The 20,681-nt window shown below is 39.5% G+C and overlaps 1 protein-coding gene across 3 annotated transcripts in view; it reads right to left on the reverse strand.

Annotated features, from left to right (window-relative positions):
* Nucleotides 1-4,454: 4,454 nt before the first annotated feature.
* XPO4 (exportin 4) overlaps nt 4,455-20,681 on the reverse strand; it is a 121,980-nt gene continuing 105,753 nt past the window's right edge. Inside the window, exons 16-23 of one of the 3 annotated variants that reach the window (XM_058437796.1) lie at nt 19,944-20,118; nt 17,156-17,449; nt 16,461-16,641; nt 10,811-10,929; nt 8,856-8,987; nt 7,852-7,968; nt 7,338-7,430; nt 4,455-4,673 (exon numbers count right to left, since the gene is read on the reverse strand). In XM_058437796.1, coding sequence (XP_058293779.1) covers nt 4,476-4,673; nt 7,338-7,430; nt 7,852-7,968; nt 8,856-8,987; nt 10,811-10,929; nt 16,461-16,641; nt 17,156-17,449; nt 19,944-20,118 — 1,309 coding nt within the window. In that variant the 3' untranslated portion in view covers nt 4,455-4,475. Of the gene's footprint in view, nt 4,674-7,337; nt 7,431-7,851; nt 7,969-8,855; nt 8,988-10,004; nt 10,606-10,810; nt 10,930-16,460; nt 16,642-17,155; nt 17,450-19,943; nt 20,119-20,681 lie in introns of those variants that run through there. The other 2 variants (XM_058437797.1, XM_032150709.2) reach the window with 2 other exon arrangements.

Consider the following 20,681-nt stretch of genomic DNA (forward strand, 5'->3'; position numbering starts at 1 on the left):
TTCTTTGTACAGAGAATCAAATCACAATACCAACATTTGCAATTTGTAATAATTTTATGTGGTAAAAGACACCACACCAGGAAGCCTGGGCTCAGAAAACACTTGAGGTCAGATCCCTAGTAGGTACATAGTGCAGATGCAGTATATAATTTCAGGCTAGGAAAATTAGCTACTAGTATGTATCTGACAGTTCCTAATAGCTAAGAGGCCTAAGAATGCAGACGGGAGAAAAAAAAACCAGAACCAAAAAAAAGACACCTCTCCAGTTGCTGGGAGGGCCTGGGAATAGGTGAAGATCAAACCACAGTGGGAGAGGAGGGTAAAGATGTGAGCTTCAAGCGGGTAATGGGCAAGCCACACCTCCCAATTCCTAGGAGGGAGTCGCCACAGCCGACTTGAGCATTCCCGTCTTTACTAAGACTTACCCATACAGAACTACAGCAGGAAACCGATTTCTTCATTCATTCTCTTTAAAAAGAATGAATGCCCAGTATTAAACTTCTATTTTTATTTGAACCAAACATATTCTTTGGTTAACTATGTCATGGGTTCTCACTATAATCAACCAAGCATACCTCACATATTTTCTATCTAAATGAAAATATGCTTAAAATTCAACTGGAACCATGGCATTTCACATCAATTTGAGCTCAGCAATATGCCTAATTTGGACATTTTAATTTTAGAAAACAAATTTTTAAAAATTCTTAAATGCAGTGTTTTCAGAACATAGTTACCAAGTCAGAGAATAACCACTTATATTTTAAAAAGTTTAAAACATTACTACATCCTCAAATCAACAATGTTGTTTTGTGGGAAAACTTACAGAAAATTATAATGTTAAACCTCATAGCCAAATCAGTTCCTTATTCTCTGGTTTTAAAAAACACAAACAAACCTAAGAAGTACTGAGGTTCCTTCTGACTTAAAAGGTTAATGTTTTATTCAGGAACCAATAACAATAATTCCTCATCAAAGGCAGCTAACTTAGTAAGGTCAACTGACAACCACCTCTAACAACAGAGGTGGCAAACAGATAAAAATTGTAACAGAGAAAAATATTTCAGGGTTCAGAACGATGTTGAATACTAGGAGACTCAAACTTGTAATCCTTGAAACTGACAGCTAGTTCCCTTCAATACTTTAGGGGTTCATAGAAGTATTAACAGAAATGGGAAACATGGTGATATTACAACTATAAAGACTTGACTTTTTTGGTAAAAGAGAAAGTTCAAAGACAGTTAAGGGGAGTGTTAAATAATGCTGACTTGGGGGAAATGATATAGATACTTGCTTTTCAAATGAAAATCATGGACAGAACAGAATAATGTAGTATAATTAGATACACAGTTTACAATGAAATAAGACTAAATTCTTAAAATAAGTTTGAAAAAAACCTGCAGTTTGTTTACATTAAATGTCATACTTTACACCAGACAAAAACTCAATGCAGTGATGTTAACATGCTACTGTCTTCTAACAGAGATGGCCACCCTGAAAGACCCAAGTAATGGTGCTGGAAAGGACACTGTCAAATACTGTCAGGTAGTTTTGCTACTGAGGCAGCCACTCATCCAGCACAAGGACTATAAAAGCAAATCAATCTTTTTAACAGAACAAGAACACAGTTACAGGTGCTACTACATTAACAGACTGTGAAAGTACAAAGCCCTTAGTGATTGTGCCTTGGGAAATAAATGGGTCAAGGAAAATAAAATGAGAAACAAACAAAGGATGTATGGAAAACTAGAGGTTAAAGGATACTATATGAACAACAGAAATTTTATAAAACAAAAATCTAAAACTGAAATACTTGACAGTGTCCCTTTGACATATATAAAAGAGGGCACAAATAATGTTTTTGTTTAAAAAAATGTTTTAACAACAGTTTTAATAGAAAAAAAAAAATCAACTGACTTGAATTAAGCCAGTGTTCTTGACACCCACTGGGCCAAGAGCATTAGAACAAAACAAGACAGGAGAAGTTAATAAACACAGCTAAAAGTTAAAGTTAAAAAACACAGCTAAAAGACAAAATTGGACAAAATAAAACAAAAGAAAACACAAAGTGAACAAGCATCCAATCAGGCAAACATGCACACAACCATCCTGAAAAGGTCTAGCTGTTGCAACTCAGTGGCATCCCCATCACCTAAAAAATGGTAGTGGCTTCTCCCCACCCCAGTGAGCTAATATTCAACATTCTGGTGATCTTATAAGTATTATTTGGTCCAATCTGAAGAAGGTCTTTTTAAACTAAAACTAGTCTAATGAAATTACACCTCAGGAATATGGAAGTGAAATTTTCTATTTTTAGTACTGTAATAGGATCTGGGCAAATTTTGCAAATATGTTGCCATCTGGATAAAAGTTATTAAATATAGATGCCTTTTTACTTACCAAGGCATTCCTTTCCCACTCATCTTTATTTTTAATAACTTGATTATAGTTTTGTCATGGCGCGTGGACATGTCCAGTCAATTGTGTTTCAGTGCCCTTTGGTAAAGCGACTGTACTTAGCACACACACAGATACACATAATTTGCAACAGCTGAGAAAGCTTGAGGGATCTGGGAAACACAAAACACCAAGAACAACGCAAAACAAATAGATTACTGCTGCATATCACTTCAAGTTTTTTAAGGGGAAAAAAAAAACACCTAAAAATAAATGCATCAAAGTATTTTTTAAAATACAGAAATGTGTACTTCTGGATGACTGATATTAATTTCCTTCCTAGCAGTCTTTTCAAGATGTTTTTGCTTCCCCTTAATTGTGACTCAATGGTGATCAAATTGAGAGAAATGTAAGTTATGGCCCAAGGCCCTGCATTCACATCTACCTAACATCACATGCACAGGTTGGATGTAATTCAGATGCTCCAGTTTTGTTAACTGTTAATAACACAGAATTATACAAAGTTTTGCACACAGCATCACATGTAATGACACATATGCTATATGCAATCAGGTAGAAAAACTGTATTTGCAGAATGCTATAATAGATAGGTGTCAGGAACATGGTGGAAGCAGAGTTTCATGAGTGCACCTGTGCCAGAGTCCTCTACCTGTCACTGTGCTGTGAAAGTACTGCAATGAGTAGAGTTTCATATGCCTGCTGTGTATAAATTAGCTTTTATTTCCACATTGTAAGCTGGCACACTGAATTAGGGGAGCATGGCAGCTGTATAAAAATCCTGATTAAAAGATCAAACTAGAGGATCTAAAGTGAATTTTTAATCTCTGAAATTAAATTCACTGGCTCCCATGACTGGAGAAGAATTATTGCCCCTAATGCCCCAACGTGCAATAGTCTGTGTGAATCAGTAATTCACATCCTTTAAAATAATTATTGCTTAAGCAAGCCATTTAGAGTAGATATGGGCTATGTGGCTGGATAGAAACACACTCAAAAAGTTAAGACTAGATGGGAACAAGCCTTTCATTTCACTGATAAACCTACATAAATACACTATCGAAAGGGGCAACAGGTTCATAGCAGCTAACACCCTAAACCAACTCTGAAGCATCAAGACGTGGTTTCTTACTAAAACAAATCAGCTGTTTTTGTATTTTCCTCTTAAAATTAAGGCAATGAAATGGCTACAGTTCCTAAGGTTATTTTTATGGAACAAAAATATACATGTATTTTCCTCCTCAAGTTCAGGCATCAGAGTATGATTAGTGACTTGTATTACACAAAACCTGCAGCACTGGGTTGATGTAAGAGAGAGAAAGAGAAAAGAAAGAGAGAGACAGAAAGCAAGAAAGCAAGCAAGCAAGAAAGCAAGCTAAGAAAAAGCCAACAAACCCCTGGTGATGTTTCCCCTTCCTGCTGAATTATAAACCCAATCATCAAAGGGAGGAAAAGCTAGAAAGCACAAAACCTCTTAAGAGTTTTCAATGTCTCTTTCATTGATTCAAAACTTTTGGGGTGACGAAAGGGAGAAGCTTATTAACATGAAGACTCCTGGGCCCAACAACCAGACATTCTGACTCTGAAGGTCTACAGTTGGGCCTAAGAATCTACCTTTTCACCAGCTCCCCAAGTGATGCAGGCGATCTATGGAGATTTTGAGAAACACTGCCTAGCATATATCCATTTCATATTTAATGACAAAAATTCTAAACTTTGGCTAGCCACCTATGTTAAAAGGAAAAAAAAGGCACTGCATATGTATTTCGTGGTGCCCATATCTGTTTGCACATATATGGAATTTCATTTTGAAAATTTTAAATCACCATTCAAAATCTAAAAGACATATGTATGACAGATTGTGGCTAACACTTAACAGCAGAAGCTGATGCCAAGTTGACCTCTCCTGTTTCACTGTATTACATACATATCAAAGTTTCAGGCTCTCCAAAATCCAAAATGGCCAAATGAACTGAGGAATAGGACAAGACTCAAGTCAACTTTCAGCAATTCAGTGCACTTTGCAGAAAGGATCTAAATTAAGCATAAAGTTCTGTTGTTTATTTTACACAAAGGAGACCACCGACATTTGCCATAAATTCTTCTAAACTCTTTAAGAAGGCCATCTTCTGCTTCCGATCCAGCGTAGGAGGAGTGCTGCTTGCAGTGAGCTTGTTAAAGGCATCTGCTAATCTCTGGTAAATAACTGGGTCTTGCTGACTTGACAGTAATGTTTCAACCAGTTCAGAATATTCAGCCTATTGAAGAGATAAAGTATACACAAGTATCCTCCTTAGAATATCATACAAGTAGATCTTATCAGTTACTGGACTGTGGGGTTCTAAAAGGCAGGGACACATTTTAAGAGTTAACATTTAGAGTAATTCAGCATTTAAGTACTACTGTTTGAAAACCTTTTACATGAATTAATTTATCTATCATTTACAACAATGCTTTGAGACAGGTACTGTTTCTATTTCTATTCCAGAGGTGAAGGTTTCGACACTCAGTGAGGTGAAGTGATATGGCCCAGATCAAGCAACAGTCCACCAATCTAGCCCCAAGACCCATGTGATAATCAACTTTGTTGTGCTGCCTCTTCAAAGCACATTATTCCTATTTATTTTGTGTTTTACACATAATCTAAGTCTACAATAGTTCCCCAGAGGTTAATAGAGATATCTTGTCCACCCAGTTCTGAGGACAGCAATGTGCACAAAGACAGGACAGGCAGGAGCCTTTTGGGAGGAGGGGGCGGAGAAATATATTCCAGTGCCTTCTCCAAGTGGAGTAGGGCACTCTGAAAGCTCCAAACCAGCATTGTGCCCAGCAGCTCTTGGGAGGCTGAGATGGGAGATCACTTGAGCCCAAGAGGTTGAGGCTGCAGTGAGCCATGGTTGCTCCACTGCACTCCAGCCTGGGCAACAGAGTGAGATCCTTTCTCACTGCAACCTCTGCTTCCTGGGTTCAAGTGATCCTCCTACCTCAGCCTCCCAAGAGTCTGGGACTACAGGCATGCACCACCATCCCTGGCTAATTTTTCAATTTTTAATAGAGACGGGGTTCTGCAATGTTGAGCAGGCTGGTCTCAAGCTCCCAGCCTCAATCAATCCACCCACCTTGGTCTCCCAAAGTGCAAAAATTACAGGCATGAGCCACTGCACCTGGCATGCTGTAATTTTTCATTGGCTTCTTGGGATATCATGATGATGTTATAACATGATGGGATATCATGTTAATTACATTTGGAAAAGAAGGATAAGGTGCAGCATCCCAATCCCCAACCATGGAGCCAGAGTGGCTCCCCTAATTGCCCTATCCAAGGGACAGTCCTGTTCACAGGGGATCACGTATAATCTCCTATCATTTCCCTACTCATGAGAAATGGTAGAGGTGGCAAGGCGTGGTGGCTCACACCTGTAATCCTAGGCACTTTGGGAGGCCGAGGCGGGTGGATTGCTTAAGTTCAGGAGTTCGATACAAGCCTGGGTAAGATGGTGAAACTCCGTCTCTACAAAAAATAAGCCAGGTGTGGTGGTGCACACCTGTAGTCCCAGCTACTTGGGGAGCTGAGGCAGGAGGATCGCTTGAGGCTAGGAGGCCGAGGCTGGAGTACGCAGTAATTGCACCACTGCACTCCAGCCTGGGTAATAAAGTGAGATCCTGTCTCGGGGAGAAAAAAAAAAAAGCGAGATAGTAGAGCCTCTGGGGCCAGGCAGCAGGTATCATACTGGCCATTCCTAAAACCTGCTCTTTCCTACAGTGTGTAAATATGTTAAAAGAGAGGGAGAGAGAGAAATAAAGGAAGAGAAGGAAGGAAGGAAGAAAGGAAGGGAGGAAGAGACAAGAGGGTGGAAGGGAATAGGGGAAGAAAGGAGGGAGGGAGGGAGGGAGAAAGAAAGAAAGGGAAGGAATGGAGGGAGGGAGGAAGGAAGGAAGAAAGGAAAGAAAAATGAAAGAAAAAGAAAAAAAGAAAAAAGGAAGGAAGGAAGGAAGGAAGGATCAGACAAGAAGACTACCTTGCTAGTAAGCAACAAGTAAGTCAAATGACAGAGAAAGGGCACAGATTTGAGAGCAGGTACCACCTGCAGGAAGTGGCAGCCTAGGGCACACAGCAAGAAATGAAGCCCCAGGGCACCTTCAGCTTAGGGCACAGATGTTACGGGAAGTCTAGAGAAAGGAGGTCTTTAGTATGGAAGACCTTCTCTAAACCCTTTTTTAAAGACGGAAATAAAACGGCAAAGCTTCCTGGACATGCTGGGAGGTATATATAGATATATATATATATGTACATTACATATATATGTGTGTGTATATATGCATGGGAGAGGAAAAGGGGAAACGGAGGCAGCAAACTATTCAATATGGTCCTTTTCATAAATTTCACAGGCACCTATTCGATCAGAAGTGGGGAGACAGGTAAGCTAGCCTAACTCTTCTATTAACCCCATTATCAGTGATGCTTCAGAATCTTTAAAAGATCAACAAAATGAAATAATATACTGTTTTCTATAATATGCAATAAAATACTGTCTTCCATACTGTCTGAAGGCAGACTCTTCCTTGTCTGCCATCCTGTCTCCCTTACAAAACCATGAGTTCTTCACACACCCATTATGTGTTCCTCATTCCTAGTACAGTTGTTTAAGGACAGGCTTTAGGGCAGTGACCATTGCAAAGGATGGTTCATAATGGTGGAGGACAAAAAATAAATGCTTTGAACTGACAAACAGCTGTCAGATAAACACAAAGTGACATGTGAAAGCTAATAAAGAAGCTAAGAAATACTGCCTCACTGAAACAGAACTGAGGCACTGAGTCACAGATCCTATAAGGGGGGATTAAGGATGCACCATCTATCTCAACAATCTCTTTGCAAAACAGAATGAGAAGAGTCCCCTGAAAAGAGGCATGTCCAGTACCTGGTGCAAACACACCAACGTGTAGAAAGCTTCGCCAGCCGCAGTGGTCATCTCTGTGTTGTGCTTTTGCAAAACCAGCATATCAAAAACCAGCTGAAATTACATAAGACTTCTAAATAAAAACATAGGATGATCATATATCCTCCAGTCCCTCCCCAGTCCAAAAAAGAAAAAGAGAGGGTTGGTTATTATTCTATTTATCAAGTCAATCTGAAATTTTCCTTAATGTTTAAAAAAATACCTAACAGATATTGCTACTTGCTGTGGTATCTGAATAATAAACAATATCAAATTCCCTCAATATTTACCACATCAATTTCCAAGAACACAAAAAATAGAGGATGAGAATGTGCCCATGAAGAGTTGATCTCCAGAAAAAAACAGTGAACAGGAAGCCATGGTTTCCTCGCTCCCAAAAGAATGGAAGCATTTCCTCATTTGAATGCAGAATTATGTGCACTGACCATACTTTTGAAAGTAGCTGATTTTCTGACCTACCGCACAGACATCTTACCTTAAGAAAGTGCCGTGTTGCTAGAAAAAGTGGTGAGTCTGTTTCTTGTGCTTTTGCACACTGTTCAGCTAACGGTGTCAAGGCCTCCAGGCAAAGCTGGCAAACCTCCGAACTCATTCTGATCATGAAGGTCAAAGAACAAACTAGATTGGATATATTTGATTTATAACAGATAAAAAAAATTATAGCTAGTATTAAATGGATGAGTGTTTCTAGAAATGAATACAGATACACAAGTAGACTCATGGGCAATATCTTCACTGAGTTATATAAGGAAAGAAGATTTCCAGTGTTTTTCAGATTGCCTATAACGTTTTTGGGTTTGAGCCTGGTGATGTATAGCTTGTTTCAGTTTATGATACATACAACTTATTAAAAAGTCATATTATTCTCTACAGTCAGAGCTAAGACCAGAGACCCAGCTCAGCATTACTAATGGGAACCTGATGAAGGGGTAACTCTGGAACCAGGGACCGAATGCCTTAGAGATCTGTGAAAGGAGGACAGGATGAGGCAAACTAACAAAAGAAACACAGAAATAGAGCAGTTACAGGGGTGACAGGTTTTGTTTTTTTTTTTTTTTTTGAGATGGAGTTTCACTCTTGTTGCCCAGGCTGGAGTGCAATGGCGCAATCTCCGCTCACTGCAACCTCCACCTCCCGGGTTCAAGCGATTCTCCTGCCTCAGCCTCCTGAGTAGCTAGGATTACAGGCACCCACCACCATACCCAGCTAATTTTTAGTATTTTTAGTAGAGACGGGGTTTCACTGTGTTGGCCAGGCTGGTCTCGAACTCCTGACCTCAGGTGATCCACCAGCGTCAGCCTCCCAAAGTGCTGGAATTACAGGTGTGAGCCACCGTGCCTGGCCCAGGGTTTTTTAAGAAATAAAATTGAACCATAAAAGAAAAATGAAAAATGTTACATTTAAACTTAAAAAACTTTTCTTTAAAGGAAGATCTTTTTCCCCAAGTGACAAGTAACAATGATGTTCATTTAAAGGATATGATGTCATTCCTAATTCTAGGGAGTACATCAGACTTTTAAACAGATCCTCAGGAAGCTGTGGTATTTTTTCAGGAAAAATCTCACAGATAAATGTGATTAATTTGTAGTACTGATTACAAAGGGTTGGAAACTGAAAAAGAAATATTAAATTATTTGGATGCTCATTAATATCCAATTTCTATTTTCATCAATGCAATAAAATAAAGTAACTGACAAGCTTCTAAATATAATGATTTCTAAACATGTACAAGATACAGAAAACATGACGACCAAATTAAATGTAACAACAGGTACAAATAAAGGGCATATTTTAGTAACTACTATGAAACAAAGTAACAGACAGTCGAAACAATTATCTTCTAGATAGTTAATAAAATCTAAGGTCAATTCCAGATATTCTGTGTTTACCCGGAAAAAGTAAACAAGGCAGCCAGATTTAAAATTATTAAATAACTTGGGAGTAAAACCTTTTTGTAAATGTATTTCCATTCAAGCATGTTGAAAAAATTCAAGACGGTTAATACAAATTGTTAAGACTATGCACAGAGCAGAGTATTCGGTCTTTACAACACTTCCAAAAACATTTTTCCGTTGTACTATCCTAGAGAACTGAGGTAAAAGTAGGTAATCTGGTTTAACCACACTTAAGAAAAATACACACTTAAATGTTTAATGGCTTATTTGTTTAAACAAACCCTAAATGCAAATCAATATGGAGAGTTGACTAAACTTCCTCATCCCACTGGCTGGCTGCTGTGTGAATGCCATGGGTCATCAACATTGTTTCCAATAGTTAGAGACACTCTCAAGGAGGGAAGCACATGGTTAGATCCTGCTATGCTGGCAATCTAACAGGACTCATTCTTCTCGTACATGTTCACCTTCTGGACACTTCTCAGCCTCTACTTTTTTTTTTTTTGAGACAGAGTCTTGCTCTGTTGCCCAGGCTGGAGTGCAGTGGCACAATCTTGGCTCACTGCAAGCTCCGCCTCCCGGGTTCACGCCATTCTCCTGCCTCAGCCTCCTGAGTAGCTGGGACTACAGGCACCCACCACCACACCCAGCTAATTTTTTTTTTTTTTTTTGTATTTTTAGTAGAGACGGGGTTTCACTGTGTTAGCCAGGATGGTCTCGATCTCCTGACCTTGTGATCCACCCACCCTGGCCTCCCAAAGTGCTGGGATTACAAGCGTGAGCCACTGCGCCCAGCCCAGCCTCTACTATCTTCCTCCTACTCCTTGTCTTTATCTCATGTGTGCACACGCATGCACACACATGTGCATATACACACACAAATTCCTCCTTTCCTTTCCACCCATGGCCTCATCCCCACTCTTATCCTGCTATAACAACTCATGACAAGAGATTTCCCTCTGTGGTACTTACGGATGGTAGAAAAAAGTTGCCTCACCGCCACCACACCCTTAATATCAACTGACAAAACCAAGGCATAACGTAGTCAGAATGTGCAAAAACTTTAAAACAGCATCAGTCTTGGAAGCATACCATCCCATTTTTACATGGTGCCCCTTGGAAAATGCCTTCCTTTGCTCAATCCCTTAACCTGAGAATGATGTTCAGAAAGTATCAGAGGAAAACACTGAAACTTTTAACTTACTTTATTCCCTTAGTGACAAATTACGAGGTAATCAAAACTGCTAACAGAATGTAGTTTCTAAAAGGACAGGCTTCTTTCTGTAGCACTCCCTGACAAAACGAGTCACTAATATATGGGTGTCTGCAGGACTCTGGGGCAGAAACAGAGACTGAGTAAGGGTCCATGTTACTGAGAAGCACGCACAAGTAACTGTTAATGAAAATACAAAAATTGTATCTTCATGTGCACTTAACAGATACAACTACTAAATTAAATCACAGATATATTCTTGTCTAAAGTATCTTTGAACTTCAGTTACATATAGTGGTATGTTCACATTCAATTTCATTAATTACCTTCAAGAGATCCTGTGACATCAAGGGCAGAATTAGGTTTACTCCGTACAACACAACATCCGCTGCTGACACAGATCTGTTTGCTGCTTGACCTGGCTCATGTCCTCTAAACACTTCATCTATTAAAATAAAAGGATGCAGGCTTATGGTGGTAACATCAATAAATCTTCCAAGTGTGTATTCTACCCTTATGAAAATAAACTCACCCCTAGAGGCTAAATAAATCAATGAGTGAATAACAAAGAATCTGACCTCGTCCTGCCCGGTCTCTGGCGAGGGGATGGAGGAGACAGCACATCCAGAGGTGAAAAAAAGATCTGAGACCCCAGCCCTGTGTCATCCTTTTGAGTTTTATTAGGGGATATGAGTACTTGATACAGAAGTATTGGGGAGGTTAAGAGCAGGAGACAGTCTAGAAATAAAACTAATGCTTAATCAATGTTTTGAAATATAAAACCTACTGGCATACTAGCCATAATATGAGTTAAACAATTTCTATAGAAATATCCATTTGATTTCAAGTGTGTATAATATTTCTAAGCTTAAAAGGAATGCGAGAAATACAGAAATTAAAATGTTACATAAAAAAGAAAGTAGTTTAAAAAAGAACAACCAATATGACAAAGGGTTATCATTCTTAATACATATGAATTATATATATATATAAATTAATGAGAATACTAAGACCTAGGTCTAACAGATAAATTAACATCTCTAAACAAACGTTTATCAAAGTCTGACTCTAAAGGAAAACAGTCCATTCCAACTATTAATCAAGCAATACAAATTTTAAAAAGATACTACTTCTGATTCATTACATTAAAAATAATTTGTAAAAATGATAACATTTCATTGCCGGTAAGGATGAAATGTGGTTAACCTCAAAAGCAATATATTAAGACCATTTTGAGAATTCTATCTGTTAAGGATATAATCAGAAATTCAGACAGCTTTGTCCACAGAAATGATCACTGCATCACCATTTATAAGAGCAAAAAGGTAAACATTCCAGATGTCCAATATTAGGAAACAGGTTAAATTCCAAAATGTGGAATGCCACATAACCATTAAAAATATCATCACAGATTCTAATGACAAGGGAAAGGTTAACACTACATTAAACAAAATGACAGAATATAAAATTGATTTAGTTCACAGCTTGCCAGGAGTAAAAGCAAAATAAAAACAAACTTGTATTTAGAGCACGATCACAAAGAAAACTGGACAAAAATAACAAAAACAGAAATTCCTAAAATGCAACGTATAGTTGACTCTGGATGGTGTCCAAAAGTAAGCATGATTTTTCTGTCTCTATGTTTACAATTTTTTTCTATAAGGGCATATTTCTTATAACAACAACAAAAAGATCAAATGAGGGATATATGTCTACTTAAAATCCACTTGTTAAGCCTAATGCTGAACTTCTCCCCTGGAATCTTTGTTCTGGTTGGAAGAATCTCCTCTGTTAAAGCAGGAGTCACCAAATGTTCCCTGCACATCATACTGGTAAACCTGGATTCTACCCAAGGAACCCCAGCCTGCTCTGGAGCAGAAAGCTGGTCCTAGAGCTTGACTCCCTGCTCCAGGTATCTGCCAACAAGACAGGTCTCTCAGAGCCTGCAAAGGCTGACCCATCACGGGCTCCAAGAGGGCTCAGTCTCTAACCATGTGCTCTGCTAAGGAGTCAAGAAAGCAGGTCGGATACCACGTTAAAGAATGTCAAGGCCAGGCGCAGTAATCCCAGCACTTCGGGAGGCTGAGGTGAGCAGATCCCCTGAGGCCAGGAGTTCAAGACCAGCCCGGCCAACATGGCAAAACCCCATCTCCACTAAAAATACAAAAAATAGCCAGGCCTGGGCTGGGCACGGTGGCTCACTCCTGTAATCCCAGCACTCTAGGAGGCTGAGACAGGCGGATCACGAGGTCAGGAGTTCAAGACCAGCCTGGCCAACATAGTGAAACACAGTATCTACCAAAAAAAAAAAAAAAAAAAAAATTAGCCGGGCATGGTGGCGGGCACCTATAGTCCCAGGTACTTGGGAGGCTGAGGGAGGAGAATCACTTGAACCGAGGAGGCAGAGGTTGCAGTGAGCCGAGATTGCGCCACCACAGTCCAGCCTGGGTGACAGCGAGATGCTGTCTCAAAAACAAACAAACAAACAAAAAAATTAGCCAGGCCTGGTGGCGGGTTCCTATAATCCCAGCTACTCGTGAGGCTGAGGTGGAGGCTGCTGTGACCCAAGATCACGCCATTGCACTCCAGCCTGGGCAACAAAAGTGAAACTCTGTCTCAAAAAAAAAAAAAAAAAGAAGTCAGATGCTGGTTTCCAGTTATGCTTTTATTTATTATTTATTAATTCTTATTAATATTTTTTGAGATGGAGTTCCGTTCTCGTTGCCCAGGCTGGAGTGCAATGGCACAATCTCAGCTCACCGCAACCTCCTCTCTTTCCAGGTTCAAGTGATTCTCCTGACTCAGCTTTCCGAGTAGCTGGGATTACAGGCATGCACCACCATGCCAGGCTAATTTTTTTGTATTTTTAGTAGAGACGGGGTTTCTCCATGTTGGCCTGGCTGGTCTCAAACTCTTGACCTTAGGTGATCCGCCCGCCTCAGCCTCCCAAAGTGCTGGGATTACAGGCGTGAGCCACCGCACCCAGCCCAGTTATGCTTTTAATATCTCATCCAGTCCATTAACTTTGTTTTATAATATTTAAAATATTTTATATTTTGTTTCAGCTATTATCTTTATTTTTAAATAAAATATTTTCTTCCTTTTTACCATCCATTTGCCTGATGTGCCAAAGATGTTTCTTTATAATTTTCTACTTTGTCTTCATTTTTGTTTTTTCTGAATTTCAACCCTACATACTCATTTTATTCTTTTTACCCCTACTTTGTTCTGTCTAGCCTGAGTATATAGCACCAATTTCTTTTCTTAACCTTATTATGACTTTAATCTTTTCACTGCTTTTATTTTGAAAATATCTCCTTCAAATGCTTAGCTTTATTGTTTGCTCTACAATTTGTTCTTAGAATGGCAGATGGGAGGAAGTGCAGCTGCACCATAAACCTGGGAGATTGTCTTCAAACACCTTAATAGCCCCCCTGCCCTTTCTTTCTTATTTATTTATTTATTTGTTGGGATAGAGTCTTGCTCTGTCACTCAGGCTGCAGGGCAGTAGCAATCTCGGCTCACTGCAAGCTCCGCCTCCCTGGTTCACGCCATTCTCCTGCCTCAGCCTCCCGAGTAGCTGGGACTACAGGTGCCCACCACCACGCCTGGCTAATTTTTTGTCCCCTGCCCTTTCAATGTAAATGATCTGAAACATTTCACCCTTAACCAAAGAAGACTCCCAGGTCAAAAAAAATTCCAAAAATATTAATGGCTATCCCTTATTGTTGGTACAAGTCCTACTGGGTCCAGGGCAAGTCGTACAGAAATTATGTTACACAAAGAAAAACTCAGGAAGGCTGTGCTGGGGGAGGATCCTCCATCTAGAGTCCAGTAAGGAAGCAGGGAGGCAGTTCTGATTTCCTAAAGGGGCCTTCAAGGTAGGAAGAAGATGGAAGATTCTAAAAACTGGCCACAGCCCCACAATCGTTTCTCTAAATGTTTACTTCTATTATAATCCTTCCTTTTTTGACAGGATTATAGAATATTCTGGAAATGTGGACTGTCCCTTCTCCTTTCTCTTATTAATGCTGGCCAGTGCTGGGAACTACTGTAGTACTTAAGTAGGCAGGAAACACGATGGAATCACTATTTTAGGAAAATTATTCTGAAAATAAGACAAATCTGGTAGTATGTCAGAAACAACTAGGAAACTTAGTCAAAATACTGATTTCTAGAATTAGTAGGTCTGCGATGGGGCCTGAGTGGGAGCATAGAATAAGAATCCAAGAAAATAATGATACTATTTCTAGAAATGAAAAAATTGAAACAATGAGCTGATTTATGATACACAGGGTAATCATGATAGTAAATCATCTAAACATATACATGTTTTAGCTCTGGGTCCTACCATTTAGTTACGGATTCCTCTGGGACAAGGTTCTTAATCTGGGGTCCCTGACACACCTGGAAAATGTATAGAAGAATTTCCAAGAGTCCATGAACCAACTAATACTGTATTAGTAAGAGGTTAAGAATGCTGGGCACAGTGGCTCACACCTGTAATCCCAGTACTTTGGGAGGTTGAGGTGGGAGAACAGTTTAAGCCTGAGGTTGAGGCTGCAAAGAGCTGTGATCATGCCACTGCACTCTAGCCTGGATGACAGAGGGAGACCCTGCCTCTCAAACAACAACAAGGAAAGAAAGAAAAAGTTAAGAACTCCTGGATTAAGCAGCACTGACTTGAAGAAAGTTAGAAAACTTGGGTGAAAGGCTGGGCCTAAAAACAGACCAGAAAGAATTCACTGAGGAAAAGTGAATTTGTACAGTGCTTTTCAGACTATCTCACCTTGGTACCCCTAGTTAACTGCAAAAAAAAATAAAGAGTAAACCTTCTACACTGTGAAGTTGATGGTACCTAGCTCAGGGCAGATAGAAAAACCGTGGCCCAAGAATGAAAAAAAGAAGAAAAAAAAAAAAAAAAGACATGGTTAAGTGAATAAGGAATATGAAAAAATTAAGGAACAGAACAATCTTAAGGATTGGGATAAGTAAGTCAAGTGGGATATTATAGCACCCAACTTAGAAAGAGAATCTTACAAGGAAGAAGCCAAAAATGTCCACTACCACACATGTCTGCACAACATATAATAGGAGAGGCTAGATATGATTTATTTTTCTGTTATGAAACAGGATCCATTTTGTTTGAAGGCAAGGTTGGCAGTGAGATAGGAGGGGAGTGAACTCTACAGCACTGAAAACTATACACATATATGAGGTTTAAATTACTGATCAGGTTCTTGCCTGTAACAGCAACTATCTTTTACCTACTGATTGTCAGATACAATGCTAGGCACCAAAGACACTTTACAGCTGATCCTTCAAACACGCTGAAAGGTATTTATTATCATACCCATTTGACCAGCTAGTAAAGACACAGGTAGGCTAATCAACTCCCCCCACATCATACTGTAGGTGAGACACTAGGCTAGGTCTTCAAAGTGTGGGCTGTTAACTCCAGAGAGAGTGCTTCCTACCCCAACAGGGCTTTCCAAGCCGCACTCTGGAAAGTGCTAGGGGTTTGCTGGGGTGGCCACCCTGGGGGACACGGAGAAGTGATTAGTCAGGAAGTGTAACTCTGAAGAGACTGGCATCTGGAGTCACAGGCTGGGATTTGAATCCCAGTCCTGGCTAAGTATCTGCGGCCAAGTGACTTAAGCTCTCTGTGCTTCTGTTTCCTCATCTATAAAGTGAGAATAGCAATGGGATTGACTTCATACCATTGTGAGAGGTAAGAACAGTGCTTGGCATTTAGTAAGATCTCAATGAATGAGATACTATTTCTATTATTCTTACAAGAGGAAAGCCAAGCAGGAGGGCCACTGGTCCCCACCCTCACTTCGACCACAGAGATCTTCTTTCATTTATTCCATAAACTGAATTTCCTCATGAGATGTCTCTTACAGAAAACAATCCTTTGCTTTAATAAAAAGGAGGATAACAACAAAGTTTAAAAACCATCACGTTACATTTTACCTGTATCACTGAAATCTATGAATTCTTTTGACAGCAGGTTAGTAAGAAGTTCCATAATGAGAAGCAGGTCTTGGTATTGCTCTTCTTCCGCTGTAACATCTATTCTTTGCCGCCCTAAATTATTCTTAGAATATACTTGCAACAAAGTAAGGCAGGCTTCATATAAGTTCATAGCTTTGGACTGCAAAAAAAAAAAAAAAAAAATGCACAAATTATGCTACTTGATACACTGACATCAAAAAAATTTTAAAATAAAATCTACATAAATTAACTCCGAATTCCAAGAGTAGCAATAATTCTTGCTTTAAACTACATTAAAACAATAATTTCTATAAAGCATATATTAAGAGTGTATATTTTTTAAATTTTACCCCTTTTCTAACAAAATTTCAGGACAAGAATTTATATTCAGGTGCAGCAAACCACCATGGCATACATATACCCATGTAACAAATCTGAACGTTCTGTACATGTATCCTGTTTCCTTTTAGAATAAAAACAAAAAGAATTTATATTCATTCAACATGACTTTCTCTGAATTATAAGTTCTTTTTAAGAATCCTTTTAAAAAATCTTTTGGAGGAATAAAAATATTATTTAAGATAATACTAATCAAATTTTAAGCAAAGACCTATTATTTTATTATAGCTTCAAAGAGTTTTAATCCTGAGGGGATAAAATTAGAAAGTGCTTACCTCTCCAAGATAGCATATCTGTTTATGTGCAACTTCAACAAAAACTTCTATAATGAGATTGACAGTCTCTGGGGTATTCTTGTAAACCTCCATCAACCCAATGCAATTGGTAAGGAAGTCCATTAAAAAATTAAACAGGATTGCTACGTTGTCAATCTGGGTAGCCTCAGCAATGCCACACAGGGCCTCCAGTGTGGCAGTGATTTCCTGCTTGACTTCCTCTTGCTGACACATCTGCTGGAAGTTTTCTTGGTTTATCACTCTTAAGAATCGCTGCTGAAGTGGCTGAAGAACCTATAAAAATAAACCAGGAATTTTCTTAAAGCTCAGTTCACATGCTTTATTTCCTCTGCTTGGATAAATATTCACTTTCCAAAACATTTCTAATTGTTGGAGGCAGGACAAGCACATAACAAAGAATATCTAAACCAGACTTTACACTCCCCATTTTGAGGGTCATCCTAACTTCCGGCTCATGCAAAGCCAGAACACCCAAAGCACGGGACATAACTTTCTCCCTGCCACTCAAAGAATTCTGCCATTTCCCTCCATCTCTTTCCAAGTAATGAGCCAAAAAGGAAAAAACAAAGATAAACTTTGTTTACAAAATCAGACAGTAAGCCACATTTGGCCCATGGGTTGCAGCTTGCCAACCTCTACAGAGTGAAGCCCGATTCAAAGCTCTCATCTGTTTTTTTCCTTTTTCCTTTACCTAATTCCTCTTGGCACAGAACATAACTTCAGATAATCAGTCCTGCCCTGTATATAAGAGTACTCATATTCAAGAGGACAGTATCTTAATTCGACTTAAAGTTGTCCATATGATAATACAATTGTTTAAAATAAAAATACTTAGTCAGTCTGGTTTCCCCTGGATTTGAAGTCACAAACAACTGCCTAATTCCATTACTGTGCCCCTTCTCAAACACTAAGGGCCCTCTAGACAAGGACTGCAGGCTGGCAACCTACACACACACTGGCAACTCTTGGCCCTTGATTTAAAGCCTATTAAATAATGTGCCCATGGTTGTTATGGGTCAAACTGTGTTCCTCAAAAACTCATATGTGGAAATCCAAACCCCAGGATATGAACTTATTTGATAATAGAGTTGGCCGGACGCAATGGCTCACGCCTGTAATCCCAACGTTTTGGAAGGCTGAGGTGGGCGGATCACTTGAGATCAGGAGACCAGCCTGGCCAACATGGCAAAACCCCGTCTCTACTAAAAATACAAAAATTAGCCAGGCATGGTGGTGCACACCTATAATCCCACCTACTCGGGAGGCTGAGACAGGAGAGTCACTTGACCCAGGAGGTGGAGGCTGCAGTGAGCCGAGATCACACCACTGCACTCCAGCCTGAGTGACAGAGCAAGACTCCGTCTCAAAGAAAAAAAAAAAGAAAATAGGGTTGTCATAGATGTAATTAGTTCAGATGAGGTCATACCGGAATACGGTGGGCCCCTAGTTCAATATAACTGATATAGAAAGGGGAAGTGTGGATGCAGACACACACAGGGGGAGCATGTGAAGATGAAGGCAGGGATCAGGGTGATGCGTTTACAAATCAAGCAATGCCAAAGACTGCCAGCAAGCTACCAGAGGCTACAGATTTTCCCTCATAGTCTTCAGAAAGAACAAATCCCATAGACACCTTATAGCTTGGACTTCTAGCCTCCAGAAGTAGGAGAAAACAAATTTCTGTTGTGGTATTTTGTTAGAGCAGCCCTAGGAAATGAATATCATGGTTAATCTGCATCTTATTCAAGACAGGAGAATGTTTCCCTGCTCCCTAATGAAGATTTAATAAGCCAGGCCATGCTCTCAACTGAGTTGGGAAAAATGTGCCTAAAATGCAGAACACTTGATAATATTCAATGTCATCACACACAGGCAGGTACAGACAAATTATAAGATAACATTTGTAAAATAAGAAGCTTCAACCCATTCATTAGGAGAAAAAATATCAGAAAAGCTATGACTGGGCTGGGCACAGTGGCTGCTCACGCCTGTAATCCCAGCACTTTGGGAGGCCAAGGCGGGCAGATTGCTTGAGGCCAGGAGTTCGAGACCTGGCCAACATGGCAAAAGCCCGTTTCTACTAAAAAAACAAATTACGCCAGGCGCGGTGGCTCACACCTGTAATCCCAGCACTTTGGGAGGCCGAGGCGGGTGGATCACGAGGTCAGGAGATCGAGACCATCCTGGCTAACACAGTGAAATCCCGTCTCTACTAAAAATACAAAAAATTAGCCAGGAGAGGTGGCGGATGCCTGTAGTCCCAGCTACTAGGGAGGCTGAGGCAGGAGAATGGCGTGAACCCCAGGGGGCAGAGCCTGCAGTGAGCCGAGATCGTGCCACTACACTCCAGCCTGGGCAACAGCGAGACTCTGTCTCAAAAAAAAAAACAAAACAAAACAAAACAAAACAAAACAAAACAAATTAGCTGGGTATGGTGGCATGAGTCTGTAGTCCCAGCCACTTGGGAGGCTGAGGCAGGAGAATCGCTTGAACCCGGGAGGTAGGGGCTGCAATGAGCTGAGATTGCACCACTGTACTCCAGCCTGGGCAACAGAGTAAGACCTTATCTCAAAATAAGAAAAAAGAAAAGAAAAGAAAAGAAAAGAAAAGAAAAGAAAAGAAAAGAAAGAGAAAGAAAGAGAAAGAAAGAAACAAAAGCTATGACTGATAACGTTTATGTCTCCAGAGACTCTTTTATGGCAACGCATAGATAAAGGAACTACAGAGTTACACAAAAGGGTGCAATCAAAATAGAAGGCACTGTTACCTCTGTCCAATACTGCTGTTTGGTTTCCGTGTCCATATGTGCAAAACCTCCTAAGACTAGAGCTTTCATCAATGTCCTCTGCACAGGACTTGACAAGAAATTAAGAGGTGGGCTTCGGCTTGCAAACTGCTTAGCTAAATTCCACCAGTTCTCACACTGAATTACTAAGTTTGCCCTACAGGTAGAAATAACAAAACATAAGATGTATTACTATGTATACACATACACACATACACATATACACACAAAGAAAACAAAAATAAAATATAACTAGATTTAATTACTTTCAAAGCAAAGTACAGTAAACTTAGTATAGACTTTGAAGTCACACAGGCTTACACTCAAATCCCACTAGTTGTCTGGTGATGTAAAACTTATTTAACCTCTATCAATAATCACTTCTCTATAATCTGCAAAACAGGAATAATAACAGTCTCCTGGGGCTGAGACTGATATAATGATTAAATGAGATACTACCTATGACGTGCTTAGAAGAGCACATAGTAAATTATAAGAATTCAATAAACCAGCCAATGACAATGGTAATAATAACAATGATATTCCTATACAGTAAGAACAACGAAAACATTTATAGAATTGTTGTAGAAAGCACTAAAAATTTTACTTTCCAACATTAAATTTTAAATATCAGTATTTAATCTTTAAAATGGGGATAAGATGTCTAAAAATTCAAATGAGCATATTCCACATAAAAGTGTTTGCAACACCATAAATTAC

The sequence above is a fragment of the Hylobates moloch genome, unplaced genomic scaffold (assembly GCF_009828535.3).
Source record: "Hylobates moloch isolate HMO894 unplaced genomic scaffold, HMol_V3 SCAFFOLD_4, whole genome shotgun sequence".
Taxonomy (NCBI): Eukaryota; Metazoa; Chordata; class Mammalia; order Primates; family Hylobatidae; genus Hylobates; species Hylobates moloch.